This window comes from Bos grunniens, chromosome 8 (assembly GCF_055505025.1).
Source record: "Bos grunniens cultivar Pamir isolate PY7600 chromosome 8, Bosgru_T2T1.0, whole genome shotgun sequence".
NCBI classification, from domain to species: domain Eukaryota; kingdom Metazoa; phylum Chordata; class Mammalia; order Artiodactyla; family Bovidae; genus Bos; species Bos grunniens.
In genome coordinates, this window is record NC_141172.1 from 50,808,384 (window position 1) to 50,829,982 (window position 21,599).

The 21,599-nt window shown below is 39.4% G+C and overlaps 1 protein-coding gene across 5 annotated transcripts in view; it reads left to right on the top strand.

Annotated features, from left to right (window-relative positions):
• Positions 1–21,599, top strand: part of PCSK5 (proprotein convertase subtilisin/kexin type 5) — a 522,373-nt gene that overhangs the window by 300,807 nt on the left and 199,967 nt on the right. For all 5 annotated transcript variants that reach the window (XM_086415564.1, XM_086415560.1, XM_086415561.1 and 2 more), the window contains 2 exons: positions 3,566–3,683; positions 12,261–12,449. In XM_086415564.1, the coding sequence (XP_086271690.1) occupies positions 3,566–3,683; positions 12,261–12,449 (307 nt within the window). The remainder of the gene's footprint in view (positions 1–3,565; positions 3,684–12,260; positions 12,450–21,599) is intronic.

The window sequence follows — 21,599 nt, forward strand, 5'->3', positions numbered from 1 at the left end:
CAGGGAGCTCAAAAAAGTTAAAGAACAAACAAACTTGTTCCAATCAATTCCTTTACTATATTAGACAGGGCTTTACTAATAGCCATTTAGAGTTATCATTAAATAGCCAATCAGTGTGATATTTCTTTTTAAAGGGTTTAAAATAGCTGGCATCAATAAGGATATATCAAATTCCCTGGTTATAACTTCCTGTGCCCCAAAATTTCAATTTTTCTTTGCCTACTAAGTTCTCTAACTTTTCTTTAGAACTGACTTTTTTAGGTCTTATAGCTAGTACTGCTGTCTAAATCAACTGTATCTGCTTTTGAACTATGCAATTATTTACTTGTGTATTTAATGACTAGCTCCTCTTGGCACTTCTAGTCTCATTAGAAAATGAAAATATACCTCCCAGGAACATCATCTATCTTCCTCTCTTTGCTTGTCCACCTAACAGTCCAAGCAGGGAAGCCTTTGGATTACTTGGAATAAAAGCTAGTTATACTTCTGGCACAAGGCAGCTCCACATTTTGGAACTTCTCTGCATAAACAGTCATGCCACCTAATGGAACAAATATACTAGTAAGCGAGTTTTTCAAATTCCTTTTATTAAGTTTGTTCAACCACATTCTTCAAAGAGTTAGATTTAGTTTCTGAAATACCTATCATAGCTATGCTTCAAGATATTTAGTCTGTATACATGCTTTATTCCCTCATTGTCTTTCTAAATACTGAATCCATAGAATTTTGCGTTTGGCACAGTGCCTGCATGGAGAGATTCCACTTGATCATCATAAAATTATTTTCAGGCTCAGGTCATGGCATGAGAAATGTGCATAGATAAAACTATTTTAGTTACAGAATGGTCATATCACAACCAATTGTTTGCATGGCATATTATATACAGGTAATTGTAAAATTTTTGAAAGTGGGAATATTGGCTCTACACTAGGATACATTTTTAGTTATTAATGATGAGTTTATAGGAGTCTGTAACAAAATGAACAGGCCTCCTAATTCCCCCTTACAATTCTCCTGGAAACATTTTATGCCACTTGGTGAATTAAATACAGTTTCTCAGATCAGTTACATTCATTTACTTCACAAATACATTTGGAACTTCTTCCTAAGCCAGAGGCCCTGCAGTCACTGAAGAGAAATCATACCCCGTGTGGCATAGTAACAATGGTAACAGTGTGATGAGCGAGATGTGACTCAAATGGTCACCAAAACAGAAACAAGCAAACAAAATAAAACACATGTTCTGAATTTATAAGTTAATTTTAGAATGTGAAACTTCATGTCATATAAAAAAAATTATTACATGTCACTTATATCTCATAAAACTACTAGAGCTTTCAAACCATTTAATGGCTATTTTCCCTGTTAACACCATGTTTTGAAGGAGTTTATCTGCCCAACACATTTATTGTGTAATTATTTTCTCTTTAGTATTTACCAAAAACCAAACAAATAACTGCCATTCAGAAGAGAGTTGATACATTGCTGGCATTGCCCCCCTCCTCCCAAAAAAAGAAAAAATAAATTTATTTCATTTTTTTTTCCTTCAGCTGTGTATCATGATTGTGGACAGATTCTCAATTTCAGTATATTAAAATATTTTAAAATGCTGCAAGTCTCCATTAGAGATTTGGTGGCCTTCACTGATCTAGTCTAATTTCCTTGTTTATTAATATTCTAGTAATAAAAATTTTTTTTCTGTTGACTCGCCATTCTGTAGTTTAACGGGAGCTACTCAGCCTTTGTTCTGAACACCTCCTTTGAGTATTACATGAACAGACCTTGTCTCTGGAGGGTAGGAATTGAGTCGGAAAAGGAAACAATTTACAGCCTTCATAAAGACTCAAGGTGCTTTTCTACTTAACTCAAGTGGTTGTTTAACAGCCATGAAGTGTTTGTTGTATTTGACAGCTCTGCGTGTTAATTTATTCTAAAGGTTGTTAAGTTGACAATTATTGGGGGTAGGGAGGTGGGGAAGGGCAGTGTGCAAAGCTGAGCTGGGGCCGAAACACCCATTTTGCAGACTATTCAAAATCCTTACCCTCCCCAAACCCACCCCCTCACCCTCTTCCCCGCCCCCTTCATATCAATCAAATCTCTCATCTTATTTCCCTGAACTGAGATTAAATTATAAATTATACTGGTTTAAAATCACTTGACACTGGCTTGGAGATATTTGGGTACCATGAAGAGTTAGCCTCGCATTGTGTCTTCATCAATAATTTCAATTCCTCCAGGGCAAGAAAATACCTTTGAATATCCATGGTGAAATGATATAGACTGTGGTTAAGTGATAAGTGACAACATAGGATTTCAGTGAACTTTAACAAAAGAGCTCCACAATTTGGTTTCCTTAATCCCAAATTTGACATTTCTCCTCTATTATATGTGTGTTACTCTGTATCTCTTCAAATTAAGGAGGCAAGCTTGCCTCATGTAATATTATGTAACTAAATCTAAATAGACTTGTTAATAACAGTTACCAATTTGTGATGAGGTTATTGATGAGTTTTAATTATTCTTTTCTGGATGTATTTACAAGTTTTTACAATGAACATACATTATTTTTTAATTAAGAAAAATATTTATAATAAAAGTTGCAAAAGTACCTGTATAAAAATTCTACATATATCTTTGCCATAGCAGAGTAAAGTAGGACTTTGTGTTTAAAGATATAAAAGAGTTTAATGCAAGGTGGAGATTTTATGTATTCAACTGGGATTTTAAAGTATTTTTAGAAAGAGTTGCAAATGTAGCTATCACTGTATCATCATTAAGTTTTCCTATATATAGGTAAAGTTTCTGAGAAAGTTAGGTCAAATTTAGCTTTAGATAAATAGATATTCTCACTGAGAACTAAAAGTTTACAACATCCGAGGATAAGAAGGTGTCAGGAAAGTTTAGAAGCCTCCAAATATTTCATGCATAAACTTTAATAAATTTTTCATATGCTAGAGGAAAGGTAATGATTTATGTCTTCTAGGATTTTCAACCAAAAAACTAGATATGTCAGAAAATTGGTATTTCTTGCATGGTAGTTTTGACTGCACTAAGAGAAGTTGTGTACACTTCTCTTTAAACCTACTAATTATTTTATCTTACAAATGGAATGGTGTTATCACTTGAATACAAGTGGTTAACAGTGGAGCCTGGTAGTAAATCTTTGTGGGTTAGAATTTGGCTCAACCACTGAACTGCTAGTCAGTCTCAGCCAAATTTCTTTCTCCTCATCCATGAGTGATAATAGTAATAGCACTAACATCTTAAGATTGTTAGGAGGATTAAATGTAAAAATATGGACTAATACTTGCCATGTAATAACAATTCATAAATGGTAGTTCTGTTACTAGTTACAATACATATTCAGTGAACAATATGCATTCATCTTATTTTCTTCTTTTGATTATTTACTTGTTTTATTTGTTTTTTAATTGTTACTAGAAGGAAAGCTTGGCTCCCATTGGGTTGTGTCTGGCTTTTCTACAGAGTGAAAGTATACGTCAACATATATAGCATAGGTTGCTACCAACCATGGTAAAGCTGACCAACTTCTTGCCTTCTGTAGTGAGCCATCTCTATGGATTTGGACTGATGGATGCAGAAGCCATGGTGATGGAGGCGGAGAAGTGGACCACTGTTCCCCAGCAGCACGTGTGTGTGGAGAGCACAGACCGACAAATCAAGTAATGTTTGCTGCAAGCAGACAGCATGACCATTCCCTAAAAGAGAGCTGGCCTATGCAGATGTCTCGAGACAGCCCTGTGTTGCACATGAAAACTAGTAGTTTGTGTAGTTTTTTTCTAACGTGATTATAAAATCTTAATAGAATGTCTAAGACCCTAAACTGTTAAATCCGTCCTAGTATAACCTGCCATGCTCTACTCCAGAGGATCTTTTCAACCTAAGGATAGTACCCAGGTCTCCCACATTGCAGGTAGATTTTTCACCATCTGAGCCACCAGGAAAGCCCGCTAGTATAAGCCAAGAATCCTTAAAAGAAAAGCATATTTTATAAGGGGATGGGAGAACCGTTACAGGTGGATGTTCTTCAAGTTTCTACTCTGTAAGTATTTCTGTCTGGTGGTAGAAGTATCTCCCATAAGTTGGTATACCCCCAAAACTCGACCTTATGTTCTGGAAATTTAGTTGCTTACCATGTAGTTCTCTGAGAGTGATGCAGGATGCACAGTAAATGAGATTGCACTTTACTCAGATTCCAGGGCCCAGTGTCCTGTTTCAGTCACACAAACCTGGAGGCTGTGCAACAGGATTTACCAAGTGATGGTGAAGTCTCTCCTAGGCACTGAATTTGAAGAATTAGGATTTATGCACCCCACTCCAGTAAAATCCCATGGATGGAGGAGCCTGGTGGGCTGCGGTCCATGGGGTCGCGAAGAGTCGGACACGACTGAGCAACTTTGCTTTCACTTTTCACTTTCACGCATTGGAGAAAGAAATGGCAACCCACTCCAGTGTTCTTGCCTGGAGAATCCCAGGGACGAGGGAGCCTGGTGGGCTGCCGTCTATGGGGTTGCACAGAGTCGGACACAACTGAAGCGACTTAGCAGCAGCAGCAGCATAATGATTTTATTAGTATTTTGCTTTTGGCTTTCTTTTTATACAGAGTTAGCTCAGAAAAATACTTATGAACTTTGGTTTGTAATAAGAACAAAGCCATTATAATTCTTGAGGAAACTGTTAGGAAGCAGAAACAAATGGACTAAATTTTTTCTCATTCTACCCATTTGTGGCAAAGAATATGAAAAAAATAAATAAAGGAGTAAAAAGTTAACCAGTATTTATTGAGTTCTTAGCAACTTAAAGTGTGTTTTCTTCTTAAAACTTGATAACAACATGGGTTTTATTCCCTTTTGACAAATGAAGAAATGAGATCAAATGGAATAATTGTTTATTTCTACACATATTTCATTTACCAATTCAGCATCTATTTTTCTTTCATTTATTGGATAGCAAGAATGGGACTGGTGGCACATGCAGCTGGGAGGAGTCCAGATCTCCTCCTGCATGTGCTGCATCTCTGCGCCCTTTCTGCCAGATGCCCAGGACCCTCAGAGCCCAGTGAAGTAGCTCAGACACAGCTGACCAGAGGCACCCAGAGCCACGTCAGAACTTTGAGCAAGCCCTGGTGACAGTGACCAGCTGTCACCCACCAGTCTTCCCAGCCGAACTTCAAGATGCTAAGCCTGAAGCTTCTGAGGCTGTTCAGCATGGAACATATGCCCCAGAGATCAAGCCCTGAGCCTTTGGAATAGGAGCACTGACTTTAAGACTAGGGAGTATCAAAGAGTGAGAACTCATACAAAGGAAACCACTGGAATACAAGACCCGGCATCACCCAACCACCAGTAGCACCCTGTGCAGGACGCCTCATCTAAACAACAAACAAAACAAAAATACAAACCCAATCATCAGCAGACAGGATTACCACCTCACTCAGCCTTGCCCATCAGAGGAAAAACAAACAAACAAAAAAAAACTCTGCACAAATCTTACCCTATACAAAGCTCACACCAACCACTGGACCAATTTTAGGAGAACAGAAACCAAAAGAAAGAAAGAATTCAACCTTCATCAAGGAAAGAATTCAAATTTCCTTGAAGCCTGGGAAAGGAGACCTCAAACACAATAACTTAAAAAAAAATAATGGAAAGGCAGAGAAATACTGCACAAATGAAGGAACAAACTAGAAACACAGAAGTCTAAATAAATGAAGAGGAAATAGGGAAACTACCTGAAAAAGAATTCAGAATAATGATAGTAAAGAGGATCAAAAACCTTGAAAACAAAATGGAGAAAATGCAAGAATCATTTAACAAAAACCTAGAAGAATTAAAAAATAAACATATAGAGACAACACAATTACTGAAATTAAAAATACTCTAGAAGGAATCAATAGCAGAATATCTGAAGCAGAAGAACAAATCAATGAACTGGAAGATAAATTGGTGGAAATAACTTCTGAAGAACAGAATAAAGTAAAAAGAATGAAAAGATCTGAGAACAGTCTCAGAGACCTCTGGGACCATATCAAACACACCAACATTCGAATTATAGGGGTCCCAGAAGAAGAAGATAAAAAGAAAGGGTATGAGAAAATTTTAGAAGTGATTATAGTTGAAAATTTCCCCAACATGGAAAAGGAAATAGTCAATCAAGTCCAAGAGGCACAAAGAGTCCCATACAGATAAATCCAAGGAGAAACACGCCAAGACACATACTAATCAAACTGACAAGGATTAAACACAAAGAAAGATTATTAAAAGCAGCAAGGAAGAAACAACAAGTAACATACAAGGGAAACTGCGTATGCTTAACAGCTGATCTTTCAGCAAAAACTCTGCAGGCCAGAAGGGAATGGTAGGATATATTTAAAGTACTGAAAGGGGAAAATCTACAACCAAGATTACTGGACCCAGCAAGGATCTCATTCAAAAATGATGGAGAAATAAAAAGCTTTTCAGACAAGCAAAAGTTAAGAGAATTCAGTACCACCAAACCAGCTTTACAACAAATGTTAAATGAACTTATATGGTCAAGAAATACAACAGAAAAAAAGATCTACAAAATCCCCAAACAATTAAGAAAATGGCAATAGGAACATATATATCAATAATTACTTTAAATATAAATGGATTAAATGCTCCAACCAAAAGATACAGACGAGCTGAATGGATACAAAAACAAGACCCATATATATGCTGTCTACAAGAAAGCCACTTCAGACCTCAAGACACACATAGACGGAAAGTGAGAGGATGGAAAAATATATTCTATGCAAATGGGAAGCAAAAGAAAGCTGGAGTAGCAATCCTCATATCAGACCAAATAGACCTTAAAATAAAGAAGATTACAAGAGATAAGGAAGGACACTACATAATGATCAAGGGGTCAATCTAAGAGGAAGACATAACAATTGTAAATATCTGTGCACCCAACATAGGAGCACCTCAATACATAAGAGAAACACTAACAGACATAAAAGGAGAAATTGACAGTAACACAATAATAGTAGGAGACTTTAACACCCCACTCACACCAATGGACAGGTCATCAAAACAGAAAATTAATAAGGAAACACAAGTCTTAAATGATACATTAGATGAGATGGATCTCATTGATATCTTCAGGACATTCCATCCAAATGCAGAAGAATACACCTTCTTTTCAAGTGCACATGGAACATTCTCCAGGATAGACCATATCTTGGGTCACAAATCAAACCTCAGTAAATTTAAGAAAACTGAAATTGTACCAACTATCTTCTCTGACCACAATGCTATAAGACTAGATATCAATTACAAGAATAAAAGTGTATGAAACAGCAACATATGGAGATTAAACAACACGTTTCTAAATAACCAACAGGTTACTGAAGAAATCAAAAGGAAATCAAAACATTTCTAGAAACAAAATGAAAAGACGACAACTCAAAACCTATGGGGTGCAGCAAAAGCAGTTCTACGAGGGACGTTTATAGCAATACAGTTCTAGAAACTCAAGAAACAAAAAGAAACATCAAGTAGACAACCTAACTTTACAACTAAAACAACTGGAAAAAGAAGAACTAAAAACAAACAAACAAATAAACAAAATTAGTAGAAGGAAAGAAATCATAAAGATCCAAGCAGAAATAAATGAAAAAGAAACAATAGTAAAGATTAATAAAACTAAAAGCTGGTTCTTTGAGAAAATAAACAAAATTGACAAACCTTTAGCCAGACTCATCAAGAAAAAGAGAGAAGAATTAAATCCACAAAATTGGAAATGAAAAAGGAGAGGTTACGACAGTGCAAAAATACAAAGGATTATAAGAGACTGTTATGTACAACTATATGGCAATAAAACAGATAACCTGGAAGAAGTGGACAGATTCTTAGAAAAGTTCAGTCTTCCAAGACTGAACCAGGAAGAAATAGAAATTATGAACAACCCAATTACAAGCACTGAAATTAAAGCTGTGATTTAAAAAACTCCCAAAAAACAAAAGCCCAGGGCCAGATGGCTTCACAGGAGACTTCTATCAAACATTTAGAGAAGAAATAATGCCTATCCTTCTAAAACTCTTTCAAAAATTGCAGAGGAAGGAACGCTTCCAAACTCATTCCGTGAAGCCACCATCACCCTGATACCAAAACCAGACAAAGACAACACAAAAAAAGAAAACTACAGGCCAATATCATAGTATATTGACCTGTAGCATATTGTATCTGATGAGCATAGATACAAAAATCCTCAACAAAATTTTAGCAAACAGAATTCAGCAACATATCAAAAAGTTCATATACCATGATCAAGTTGGGTTTATTTCCAGGATGCAAGGATTCTTCAATATATGCAAATCATCCAATGTGTTACCCCATATTAAACAAATTGAACGATAAAAACCATATGATCATCTCAATAGATGTCAAAAAAGCCTTTGACAAAATTCAGCACCCATTTATGATGAAAACTCTTCAAAAAATGGGCATAGAAGGAGCCTACATCAACATAGTAAAGGTCATATATGATAAGCCTACAGCAAACATTATTCTCAATGGTGAAAAACTGAAAGCATTCCCCCTAAGATCAGGAACAAGACAAAGATGTCCACTTTCACCACTATTATTCAACATAGTTCTGGAAGTCCTAGCTACAGCAATCAGAGAAGAAAAAGAAATAAGTAGAATCCAGATTGGAAATGAAGAAGTAACACTCTCACTGTTTGCAGATAACATGATACTGTTCATAGAAAACCCTAAAGATAGTATCAGAAAATGACTAGAGCTAATCAGTGAATTTAGCAAAGTTGCAGGATACAAAATCAATACACAGAATAAACTTACCTAAGGAGACAAAAGAACTGTACACAGAAAATTATAAGACACTAATGAAAGAAATCTAAGACCACATAAACAGATGGGTAGGTATTCCATGTTCCTGGGTAGGAAGAATCAATATTGTGAAATTGACTATACTACCAAATGCAATCTCCAGATGTAATGTGACCCATATCAAATTACCGAGGGCATTTTTCACAGAACTAGAACAAAAAATTTCACAATTCATATGGAAACACAAAAGATCCCAAATAGCCAAAGCAGTCTTGAGAAAGAAGAATGGACCTGGAGGAATCAACCTTCCTGACTTCATATTATACTACAAAGCTATAGTCATCAAGACAGTTTGGTACTGGCACAAAAACAGAAATATAGACCAATGTAACAAGATAGAAAGCCCAGAAATAAACCCATGCACCTATGGGTACCTTATTTTTGACAAAGGAGGCACAAATATACAAGGTGGCAAAGACAGCCTCTTCAATAAATGGTGCTGGGAAAACTAGACAATTACATGTAAAAAAATGAAATTAGAACACTTCCTAATACCATACACAAAGATAAACTCAAAATGGATTAAAGACCTAAATGTAAAACCAGAAACTATAAAACTCTTAGAGGAAAACATAGGCAGAATACTCGATGACCTAAATCAAAGCAAGATCTTCTATGACCCACCTCCTGCTGCTGCTGCTGCTAAGTCGCTTCAGTCGTGTCCAACTCTGTGAGACCCCAATGACGGCAGCCCACCAGGCTCCCCCATCCCTGGGATTCTCCAGGCAAGAACACTGGAGTGGGTTGCCATTTCCTTCTCCAATGCATGAAAGTGAAAAGTGAAAGTGAAGTCACTCAGTCGTGTCCAACTCTTAGCGATCCCATGGACTGCAGCCTACCAGGCTCCTCCGTCCATGGGATTTTCCAGGCAAGAGTAGAGTAATGGAAATAAAAACAAAAGTAAACAAGTGGGACCTGATTAAACTTAAAAGCTTTTGCACAGCAAAGGAAACTATAAGCAAGGTGAAAAGACAATCCTGAGAAAGGGAGGAAATAATAGCAAATGAAACAACTGACAAAGGATTAATTTCCAAAATATACAAGCAGCTCATACAACTCAATACCAGAAATACAAACAACCCAATCAAAAAGTGGAAAAAAGACCTAACAGACATTTCTCCAAAGAAGATATACAGATGGCTAACAAACACATGAAAAGATGCTCAACATCGCTCATTATTAGAGAAAAGCAAATCAAAACTACAATGAGATATCACTTTACACCAGTCAGAATGGCCATCATCAAAAAGGCTACAGCAATAAATCCTGAAGAGGGTGTGGAGAAAATGGAACTCTCTTGCACTGTTGGTGGGAATGTAAATTGATACAGCCACTATGGAAGACTGTATGGAGATTCCTTTAAAAACTAGGCATAAAACCACCATATGACCCAGAAATCCCACTCCTAGGCATATACCCTGGGGAAACCAAAATTGAAAGAGACATGTATCCCATTGTTCATTGCAGCACTATTTACAATAGCTAGAACATGGAAGCAACCTAGATGTCCATTGACAGATGAATGGATAAAGAAGGTCTGGTACATATACACAATGGAATATTACTCAGCCATAAAAAGGAATGTATTTGAGTCAGTTCTAATGAAGTGGATGAACCTAGAACCTATTATACAGAGTGAAGTGAGTCAGAAAGAGAAAGATAGATACTATATTCTAATGCATATATACATTAGAATATATGCATATATACAGAATCTAGAAAAATGGTACTGAAGAATTTATTTACAGGGAAACATTGGAGAAAAAGACATAGAGAATAGTCATATGGACATGGGGAGAGGGGAGGAGAGGGTGAGATGTATGGAAAGAGTAACATGGAAACTTATATTACCATGTGTAAAATAGATAGCCAATGGGAATTTGCTGTATGGCTCAGGAAATCAAACACGGACTCTGTATCAACCTAGAGGGGTGGAATGGTGAGGGAGATGGAAGGGAGTTTCAAAAGGGAGGGGTAATGTATGGATGTGAGAGTTGGACTGTGAAGAAGGCTGAGCACCGAAGAATTGATGCTTTTGAACTGTGGTGTTGGAGAAGACTCTTGAGAGTCCCTTGGACTGCAAGGAGATCCAACCAGTCCATTCTGAAGGAGATTAGCCCTGTGATTTCTTTAGAAGGAATGATGCTAAAGCTGAAACTCCAGTACTTTGGCCACCTCATGCGAAGAGTTGACTCATTGGAAAAGACTCTGATGCTGGGAGGGATTGGGGGCAGGAAGAGAAGGGGACAACAGAGGATGAGATGGCTGGATGGCATCACTGACTCGATGGACATGAGTCTCAGTGAACTCCGGGAGTTGGTGATGGACAGGGAGGCCTGGCATGCTGCGATTCATGGGGTCGCAAAGAGTCGGACACAACTGAGCAACTGATCTGATCTGATGGTTGATTCATGTTGAGGTTTGACAGAAAACAGCAAAATTCTTTAAAGCAATTATCCTTCAATACAATATAAATTTAAAAAAAAGAATGGGGCTAGATATTAGGGATAGAAACAGGAATAAGAAATTCTTCCACATTTATGGAGCTTACAGTCTATTGGGGAAGTCAAACCAAAACAATAAAATAAATAGATAATTACAAGTTATAATAAGTGAAATAAAAAGGGTAGAAAATGAAAGGTAGGGAACATGATTTTCCTATGGTTCAATGATGTGCTTAGAGAGTGAAATTTAAGCTTTGATCATGAAAGAAGAAGAGTCAGCCATAGGAACAGCAATAAAAAGGCACTAGAGGCAGAGTAGCATATGTAATGTCCCTGAGCTGGGAAACTTGAATTATCCCAGAACTCAAACCAGTGCTGGTGTGGCTGGAACCCAGTATTCAGAGGGCAGAGAGGTACAGGAGGGAGTTTGGGAAGAAGACAGGACCTTGTAGGCAAGAAGAAGAGTGGGCTCTTCTTAGTTTATAGAGCAAGAAAATAGTAGACCAGTGATTTGAACCAAGGTCATAGTAGTCCTCAAGTACCCTATACTGGTGGTACACAAAGTGGATTCCATAGATCAGCAACATCACTGTCACTGGAGAACTTGTTGGAAATGCTCATTCGTGACCCACCCCAGGAACTCCAGTTCCAGAGCCTAGGAATCTGTTTTAACAAGATCAATATCCACTACCTTCATGAAGATCAGAGACACCTTAAATTCCCCATTCCTCTCATTTAACATCTTTCTCACAGTCCAAGCAGGATTACTCCTTTAAGCAACCTAACCATTTGCGTGAGGGGCTGGTCCTTTAGTAAGCAGCACCCACTGCTTATCTTACATCATGTAGTCCTGCCAGGCCTGCAGGTTCACTCAATTGAGCTCTGCTGTGCACTTTGCTCAAACTTCTTCTCTCTGTTGCAGGACGATTCGCCCCAACAGTGCAGTGCGCTCCATCTACAAAGCTTCGGGCTGCTCCGACAACCCCAACCATCACGTCAACTACCTGGAGCATGTAGTTGTGCGTATCACCATCACCCACCCCAGGAGGGGAGACCTGGCCATCTACCTGACCTCGCCCTCAGGAACCAGGTCCCAGCTTTTGGCCAACAGGTACAGTCATGGCCCCTGACCAGCAGTGTGCACTCAGCTACTCATTAAGCTGGAAAAAGAATGAAGAATCAGCAGTTCTTTTTTTTTTCACTTTTTATGAAGTTGAAGATTGTGCATGTACAAATATTATAAAATCATGATTTTTTATACAGTTTTTAAATATTATTTTCCATTAACAGTTTTTACAAAATATGGACTATATTCCCTGTGTGGTACAATACATCCATGAGCCTGTCTTATACCCAATAATTTGTACCTCCCACTCCCCCACCTATATATTACCACTCCCAACCCCATCCACTAATTTTTTCTCTATATCTGTCTGCTACTTTTTTGTTATATTCACTTTATTGTAGTTTTAAATTCCACATGTAAGATATACAGTGTTTGTCTTTCTCTGACTTATTTCACTTAGTATAATGCTCTCCAAGTTCATCCATGTTGCTGCAAATGACAAAAATTGTTTTTATGCCTGAGTAGTATTCCATGTATATATGTATGTATGTGTGTATCTATATAGAGATGTATGTATATATACACATATGTGCTCACTCGTAGCTTACTCTTTGCAACCCCGTGAACTGTAGCCCACCAGACTCCTCTGTCCATAGAATTCTCCAGGCAAGAATATTGGAGGGGGTTGCCATTTCCTTCTCCAATATACACACACACACACACACACACACACACACAAACACACTTATACCACAGTTTCTTTATTCATTCATCTTGCGACGGACACTTAGGTTGCTTCCATATCTCAGCTGTTGTAAATAATTTGCTATGCACATTGGGGTCTACTTATCTTCTTGAATAACAACATGATTAAAAAATAGGCAGAAGAACTGAATAGACATTTTTCCAAAGAGGAAATGTAGATGGCCAACAGGTACGTGAAAAGATGCTCAACATCACTAATCATCAGGAGAAATGCAAATCGAAACCACAATGAGTTATCACCTCACACCTGTCAGAATTGCTATCATCAAAAAGAATACAAACAAAATGTTGGGAAGGATGTGGGGTAAAAGAAATTCTTGTACACTGTTGGTGGGAATCTCAATTGGTGCCCCAACTGGAAAACAATAGGGAAGGTCTTCAAAAAACTAAAAATAGAACTACCATATGACCTAGCAATTCCACTCCTGGGTGTAGATTTTTAAAAAAAAAGAAAATTAAAAATACAGCTGTTCTTTAATTTCTTACTACCCTAAGAACTTCAGTGAGGGGTGCCACTTAGATGTCATGATGAGATGGTCATAGCTCTCACTGCCCACACATAAACAGAGTAATGAGCTGCCTAGAATCTATTGGCATGAAACAGTGTAACACTTAAGATGTGTGTAATATTAAAAGGATGCCACAGAAAAGTTAAAGGCCACCTGTTGTTCTTTATCCTATAAAAGAAATGCAGAACACTGACTCTTCAGGCCTCTGAGATGGTCTTCCTGGCCCCTAAATGTCTGCTGGCATTTGTTGCAGGTAAACTGAATGCTTTTGCCTGAGCACTTTCCAAAGTTAAAGGAAATTCTATTTGTTTTAAAAAAGATTTTGGCATATTTTTTTCTACAAAGATTCAGTTAGTAAATGTTTCAAGCTTTGCAGGTCATGTGTCTGTTACCACTCCTCAACTCTGCCATTAGAGTGCAAAAGTCATTGTAAACAACATAGATGAATGTGCATGGCTGTGTTCCAATAAAACTTTATTTATACAAACAGGCCAAGGACCGGATTTAGTTTGAGGGCTGGCAATAGTTTCCTAACCACTATTTAAAGGTTGGCCCTTTAGTCTTTATTGGCCAAGGGAACACTCACTTTCTCTTTGTAGCCTCTTCCATTCTCTCTGCTGCTAAGTCACTTCAGTCGTGTCTGACTCTGTGCGACCCCATAGATGTCAGCCCACCAGCCTCCTCCGTCCCTGGGATTCTCCGGGCAAGAACATTGGAGTGGGTTGCCATTTCCTTCTCCAGTGCATGAAAGTGAAAAGTGAAAGTGAAGTCGCTCAGTTGTGTCCAACTCTTAGTGACCCCATGGACCGAAGCCTACCAGACTCCTCCATCCATGGGATTTTCCAGGCAAGAGTACTGGTGTGGGGTGCCATTGCCTTCTCTGCCATTCTCTCTACTCCCTTCAAACATTTCTCCAGCAGATAATTATATTTCCAGGACCCTGCTGAAAGGCCAGAATGTTCTAGCACAAGTCTTCTTTTGCTCCATTGGCTTTTTGAGTGGTTGGGATCATGGGTGGGGGATACTTGTCAGCAAGTGGGACCAGATGGGGAAAGGCCAGGTTTTCTTATACACCCCATTCCCATTATGGTTCCAAACTCCAAGCCACAGTGAGAAGCCTAAAAGTTTCTTTAATCTGATGTTTTTCTCCAAGAGGAACATTGAATAGGAGCAAAAACCTTACTGTCAGAGGCCTATACAGTCCAAATGAAAGTCAAACTTTTATGTCGACAGGGCCGCCTGTCCACATGCCAGGTGTCTGCGGCCGTGGTGATCTCTGGTAGGACACTGACAACAGCCCAGACAAGCTGGGGGGCCACGTCCAATGCAGGCCTGCAGGGCCGAGTGTGAGACTGAGGAACTCTCAGTGGCTTTTCAAAATCTCCAAATTCATCTGTTGTAGGACAGTTAGAAAGAGAGAAAGCAAGAGCATGTCTAGAGTCTCTCATTGCATTTTATTTCTGTTCTTGGAAGTCTTCTTGTGTTCGTCCCTAAAACCTAACACCTTTCATTAGAGCATGAGGTAACCTGGGCTTCATATTCTATTAAGTGAAACTTTGCCAGGATCAGTATATGCAGCTGTGAGAAACTGAAGGATGCTTTGGCATCCAGTCGCTGCATACGCCCTCCTCCCTGTGCAGTCAGGGATCTCAGCTGCTGCCAGGTCTTGCTACTACCTGCCTGAAGCTTCTCTTCAGCAAGCAAGGCCTTCAGATGCACAATTCTATGATTAAAGGAGATCATGCCAGCTGTTGTTACCGAAGCCAGGGAAGACCTTGTTCTTGATTTCTTTTCTTTTCTTGACTGCTGTTCATGTGCATTGCATTTGGAGTACCCAGGTGACCCCAGTGAAATACAAAGGTTGGCTTCACACATGTGTAACTCTTCTCCCTGGAGCCCCCTCCATGTAGAAAAATTACCCACAGTTGTTTGCTTGGAAAACTCAGTCCCTTCAGCCTTTCTGGGATCTTCTGCATATTTCAATATTTCTTGTTGGCTTCCCTGGAAATGACATCAGTGAGGAAACTTGTGAGCAGAGGAGCAAAAGATTCCAAGACAGGCATTTGGTGAATTACAGTGTCACTGGCTCCAGTTCCTCGTGAATTCTTCAACAGCAGGCATCCGCTTTGCTCTTTGCAAAGTGCTGAACCCCAAAGTGCTGCCTGACTTGTGTCAAAGAAAAGTAACAGGCATTTCCAATGCGCGGTGACCCATCTTATGGTTCACTTTAGTCTGTCCCATAGGGACCCCCTGGGAATAAGGTCTGCATGCAGAGTACATCCTCTTGGTCCGGAGCATTTCTTAAAGTGCTGCTCTTTTGTCGATCTTCCATCTCAGCGCTGAAAATAAGTAGCCACCCCCCAAAAAAATGGCAGACAAAATGGAGTGGAGAGAGGGGACTGGAGATAAGGGATGTAAAAGGATGTTATGAATTCATTGGCCCACAGTTCCCCAAAACACTGCTATGAACGTCTGACCTTTTAAATGTAAAACAGCCGCACTTGGTCCCCAAACCAGTCTGGCCACCTTCCAGGGCCTGGCTCCCCCGTCCTTGTTGTACTTGACGCTAGTAGAATCCCTCCTACTGAGGTAGCTAAGGCAAGATGGTTTCTTTAGGTATTGTTTTCCTTCTGGCATATTCCAAAACTTTATTTTTATGAGGAAATCTCTCTTCAGAACTTCCCAGTCTCTGACCTCCTGGCAAAGAGAAATCTGTGTCCTCTCTCCTTGGCCCTGTTTCAAAGCACACTCCCAGGATTGGGATCTGAGGGCAAGAAGCATCAACACGGGATGGGCAGGTGGTGAGGGGAAGGTCTGCTTTGCTCCTGGTGGCCTTCAAGTTGGCCTGCTGGCCTGGGCACTATACCTGTCCTCAAGGAAAAGGTGACCAGGTCAGGGTTTAGAAGGAATTTGTATGTCAGAGATTTTTTTAATTTTTGTAAATTGAAGTATAGTTGATTCACAATGTTGTGTTAATTTCTGCTGTACGGAACAGTGATTCAGTTATATATATACACACACACATATGTACACATTCTTCTTTATATCCTTTTCCATTATGTTTTAGCATAGGATATTGCATATAGTTCCTTATGCGACACAGTAGGACTTTGTTGTTTATCCATTCCATATGTAATAGTTTGCGTCTGCTAATCCCAACTCCCCAGTCCCCCTCTCCACTGGGCAGTCTATGTCTGTTTCTGTTTCGTAGATAGGTTCATTTATGACATATTTTAGACTCTACATATAAGTGATATCATACGGTATTTGCCTTTCTCGTTGTGACTTGACTTCACTTAGTATGATAATCTCTAGGTCCATCCATGTTGTTGCAAATGACAGTATTTTGTTCTGGAGTGGACTGCCATTTCCTTCTCCAGGGGATCTTCCCAAGCCAGGGATTGAACCCGGGTCTCCCGCATTGTAGACAGACGCTTTACCATCTGAGCCACCAGGGAAGTCATTTTTGTGACTTGACTTCACTTAGTATGATAATCTCTAGGTCCATCCACGTTGCTGCAAATGACATCATTTTGTTCTTCTTCATGGCTGACTAGGGTTCCACTGTGTATATGTACCACATCTTCTTGATTCATTCATCTGTCAATGGACATACAGGTTTTTTCCATGACTTGGCAATGGTGGGTAGTGGTGCTACAAACATAGGGATGTGCATGATCTTTCTGAATTATAGTTTTTTTCTGGATATAATTATAGTTTTTTCCAGGCATGGAATTGCTAGATCATATGGTAATTGTATTTTTAGTTTCAGGAACCTCCATACTGTTTTCCACAGTGGCTGCACCAACTTGCATTCCCAGCAATAGTGTAGAAGGGTTCCCTTTCCTCCACACACTCTGTAGCATTTATTATTCTAGACTTTTTAATGATGGCCATTCTGAGTGATGTGAGGTGATACCTCATTGTTGTTTTGCTTTGCATTTCTCTGTTAGTGATGTTAAGCATCTTTTCATCTGCCTTTGTAGATGCCATTGGCCATCTGTATGTCTTCTTTGGAGGAATGTCTATTTAGGTCTTCTACCCATTTTTTAGTTGGGTTGTTTTTTGTTGTTGTTGTCGTCGTTGAATTTATGAGCTGTTAACATATTTTGGAAATTAAGCCCTTTTGGTCACATGATTCACAAATATTTTCTCCCATTCTGTAGGTTGTCTTTTCATTTTGTTTATGGTTTCCTTTGCTGTGCAAAAGCTTGTAAATTTGATTAGGTCCAATTTGTTTATTTTTATTTCTGCTGCCATGGGAGACTGACCTAAGAAAACATTGGTATGGTTTATGTCAGAGAATGTTTTGCCTGTGTTCTCTTCTAGGAATTTTATGACGTCACATCTTATGTGTAAGTCTTTAGGCCATTTTGAGTTTATTTTTGTGTATGATGAGAGGGTGTGTTATAACTTCATTGATTTTTACATGCAGTTGTCCAGCTTTCCCAACCCCACTTGCTGAAGAGATTTTTTCCATTGTATATTTTTGCCTCTTTTGTCAAAGATTAATTGACTGTAGATGTGTGGGCTTATTTTTGGGCTCTCTAGTCTGTTGATACATATGTCTGTTTTTGTGCCCACACTACACTGTTTTGATTACTGTAGCTTTGTAGTATTGTCTGAAGTCTGGAAGGGTTATGCCTTCTGCCTTGATCTTTTTCCTTAGGACTGCTTTGGCATTTCAGGGCCTTTTATGGTTCCATATAAATTTTAGGATTATTTGTTCTGGTTCTGTGAAAAAAATGTCATGGGTAATTTGATAGAAAGTGTTAGTCATTCAGTTGTGTCTGAGTCTTTGCAGACCCATGGACTGTAGCCCACCAGGCTCCTCTGTCCATGGAATTCTCCAGGCAAAAATACTGAAGTGAGTAGCCATTCCATTCTCCAGGGGAATCTTCCCAACTCAGGGTTCAAACCCAGGTCTCCTGCATTGCAGGCAGATTCTTTACTGTCTGAGCCACCATTTGATTGGGACCATATAAAACCTGTAGATTGCTTTGGAGAATATGGTCATTTTAACAATATTAATTCTTCTAATCCAAAAGGTGGGATATCTTTCTATTTCTTTGACTCATCTTCAATTTCCTTTATTAATGTTTTATAATTTTCAGTATTTAAGTCTTTTACCTTCTTGGTCAAGTTTATTCCTAGTATTTTATTTGTGTGTCAGAGATTATTATTGAGGACAATAAATAGTTCCCCTATTAGACACTCATCTTTCTTTCAGGAAAGTCAGTATTTCTGAGGAGGACCGTGTAAAACAAAGAACACTGTGCAGTTAAAAGACAGGAATTCTGCAAGGCTTAAAACACAAAGCTTTCCTCGTGGGGTCATCTGAGATGAAGAGTTAGAGCTCTGGTGGCAGAGTCATCCCTATTTGACCTCTCCTGTTTCTCCATGAGGCATGACCCTTGACAGTGGACTGGGCATTGGCCTCTGTGAGAAGGAAGGATACTGAGGTCCAGCTCAGACTCAGAATCCACGGCTCACTCCGTGTCATCTCCCCTTAATGATGACACGCATCTCCCCTTAACTAGACATGTAGAACAGGAGAATGAGCTAGGAAGGAAGCTGAGGGGACAACAACCCTCCCCCCCCTATTACCTTCATTTTGGTATTGACAAAACCTGTGTTCTAGTCTTAGGACCAGAAAATGCTATCCTTAACTGTCAATTCCAAAAACAAAGGGGCCACAGTTAGCATTCTGAAAGTCCTTATTTTCCTCGACATTTCAGGAAGGAGTGTCTTCAGTGTTGCTCAGCCCTTCACCATGGGAATTCCTCAGGAACAGATTTTTTTTGCAGTCGCTGAACATGTTGCCCATGTGGGCCGTCTGGAGCCCCTCAGTGCCTCCCCATGCTGGCTGCTGGGCACTTGCTAGAGCTCCTGTGGAGAACATCTGTTCCAGGAAGCAGGGTTTACCCGAGCATCTGCAGGTGCTGAGCCCTGGAAGGCACTCGGCAGCCTTCACAGCTAGTCCAACTCGAGCTGCGTGCCCCATCAGCCCAGCAGGCAAGCCCCGGCACCACCCTTAGCAGGTCAGGTGGAGGATTTAGTGGGTAAACAGAGCCATCCTTGAGTGGACAGTTAGTGCTTTCTCTCCCCTTTGTTTTCTCCTGCCCTCCCACCCTTCCACTCCTCCTCTTGGCCTGTCTACCCAGCCTAACAAAGAATCAAACCAAATAATCAGCACAAATGCTTTACTTCTGGGGAGACCATGGGGATCTGGCATAGGTAGGGGACCTAGGTGGGCTTAGATCCCTTTATGATAGATAGAAGAGCAACTATATTTCATCATTGTTGCAGTGAGCTTCTTTTTATTTTTTAAAGTTATTTTTAATTGGAGGATAATTGCTTTACAATGTTGTGTTGATCTCTGCTGTACAACAGTGTGAGTCAGCCATGTGCATACATATATGCCCTCCTTCCTGAGCCTCCTTCCCACCACCCCCATCCCACCGCTCTAGGTCATCACAGAGCACTGAGCTGGGCTCCCTGTGCTGCACAGCTGCTTCCCACTAGCCATCTCTTTCACACATGGTAGCGTACGTATGTCAGTGCTCCTCTCTCAATTCATCCCACTTCCCACCCTCCCCTTCCCCCACTGTGTCCACAGTCCATTCCTAAAGCAACTTTGGATGTTACCCCTTATATGACCACATGTTCAACTTCTGCCTACAAATTTTCCAACAGAAAGCCTGTCCCATCACATTCTTCCTTCAACTGCATGTGTCAGAATTATAAAAACCTTGCTTTTTTTCTTCCCTAAATACCCGCATACTGTCTTCAACTCATTGAGTTTTAGACTTAGTTTAGCTTTATTGGCTCTCTGTTCTAGATTTTGGCCTCTGACTGAAAGCTGAAACTTTGCCTCTCTTTCTAAATTTGACTACAGATGTGTATCTCTGGTTCTAATTATGGTCTTAAGTGGAAAGAAGGTATACTTTCTCATCTGTACAACCTATAGTTTCTGTAATTAACTGTGTTTAACTGTCGTGTTTCTACCTGAATATTTTTGTCACTGCCCAAGTGTTCAATGACAGACTACTGACATTTTGCAAAGTCATGCTATATAAATGCAGGTATGACTTGCCAAAATTACACTTTTGCTGTGGAAGTTTCACGTTATACAAGGCCTCACCATGAGAAAAAGCTTCTTTCTTTATTCAAAAGACAGTATAGCCTTTGGAGTTATAGCTGGGGTGGTCTTGATGTCACCCCTTTTTATGTTCAACTTCGGAAAAGTGATTTTTTTCATCTAGAAAACAGATGTAGTTGTATCTGCCTCGCAAGTGTGTTACAAGTAGTAAATAAGGTAATACAGTAAGCTCCTAGTATAGTAAGCACTTGGAAGTGCTAACCCTTACTCACACGGTACTTTTCAAAACACCTTGCAAATGACTATCACACAGAGAAGACTGGCTCCTTCTCCCACAGAGGCTGATTCTAAAGGTCTGGGAGAGGCCCATGGATCTGCATTTCTCATAAGCTCACAGGTGACGCTGAAGCTTCCTGGCCTGCCGCAGAGCACATTTTTAAATAGCACCGATTTAAAAGATCACCCAACTTTTTCAAACACGTTCTTCTTATTTTCATGTCACTAAAAGACTTGTGAGCAATATGCTGCTGGGTGCTGTGAAAGTCACTTACAAAGGCATTTATAATGTAAACCAGATATTTAGATAAAGCCTACTATTAAAGAATAAATCTTCAAGACGATTAAGTGAGTACTTATTTACAGGTACTTATCATGTACCCACAAGGATCAATGCCTTTGGGGGTTGGTAGGTTAGTGATAGTGAACATGTTGAAAGTTCATTTTGAAACTCGTGTTTTCAGGTATTCCAAACTTCTAGAACCAGTACCTTTCTCTCAACATTTCTTAAAGAAATGATTTAGGAGAGAGCAAAAAACTTAA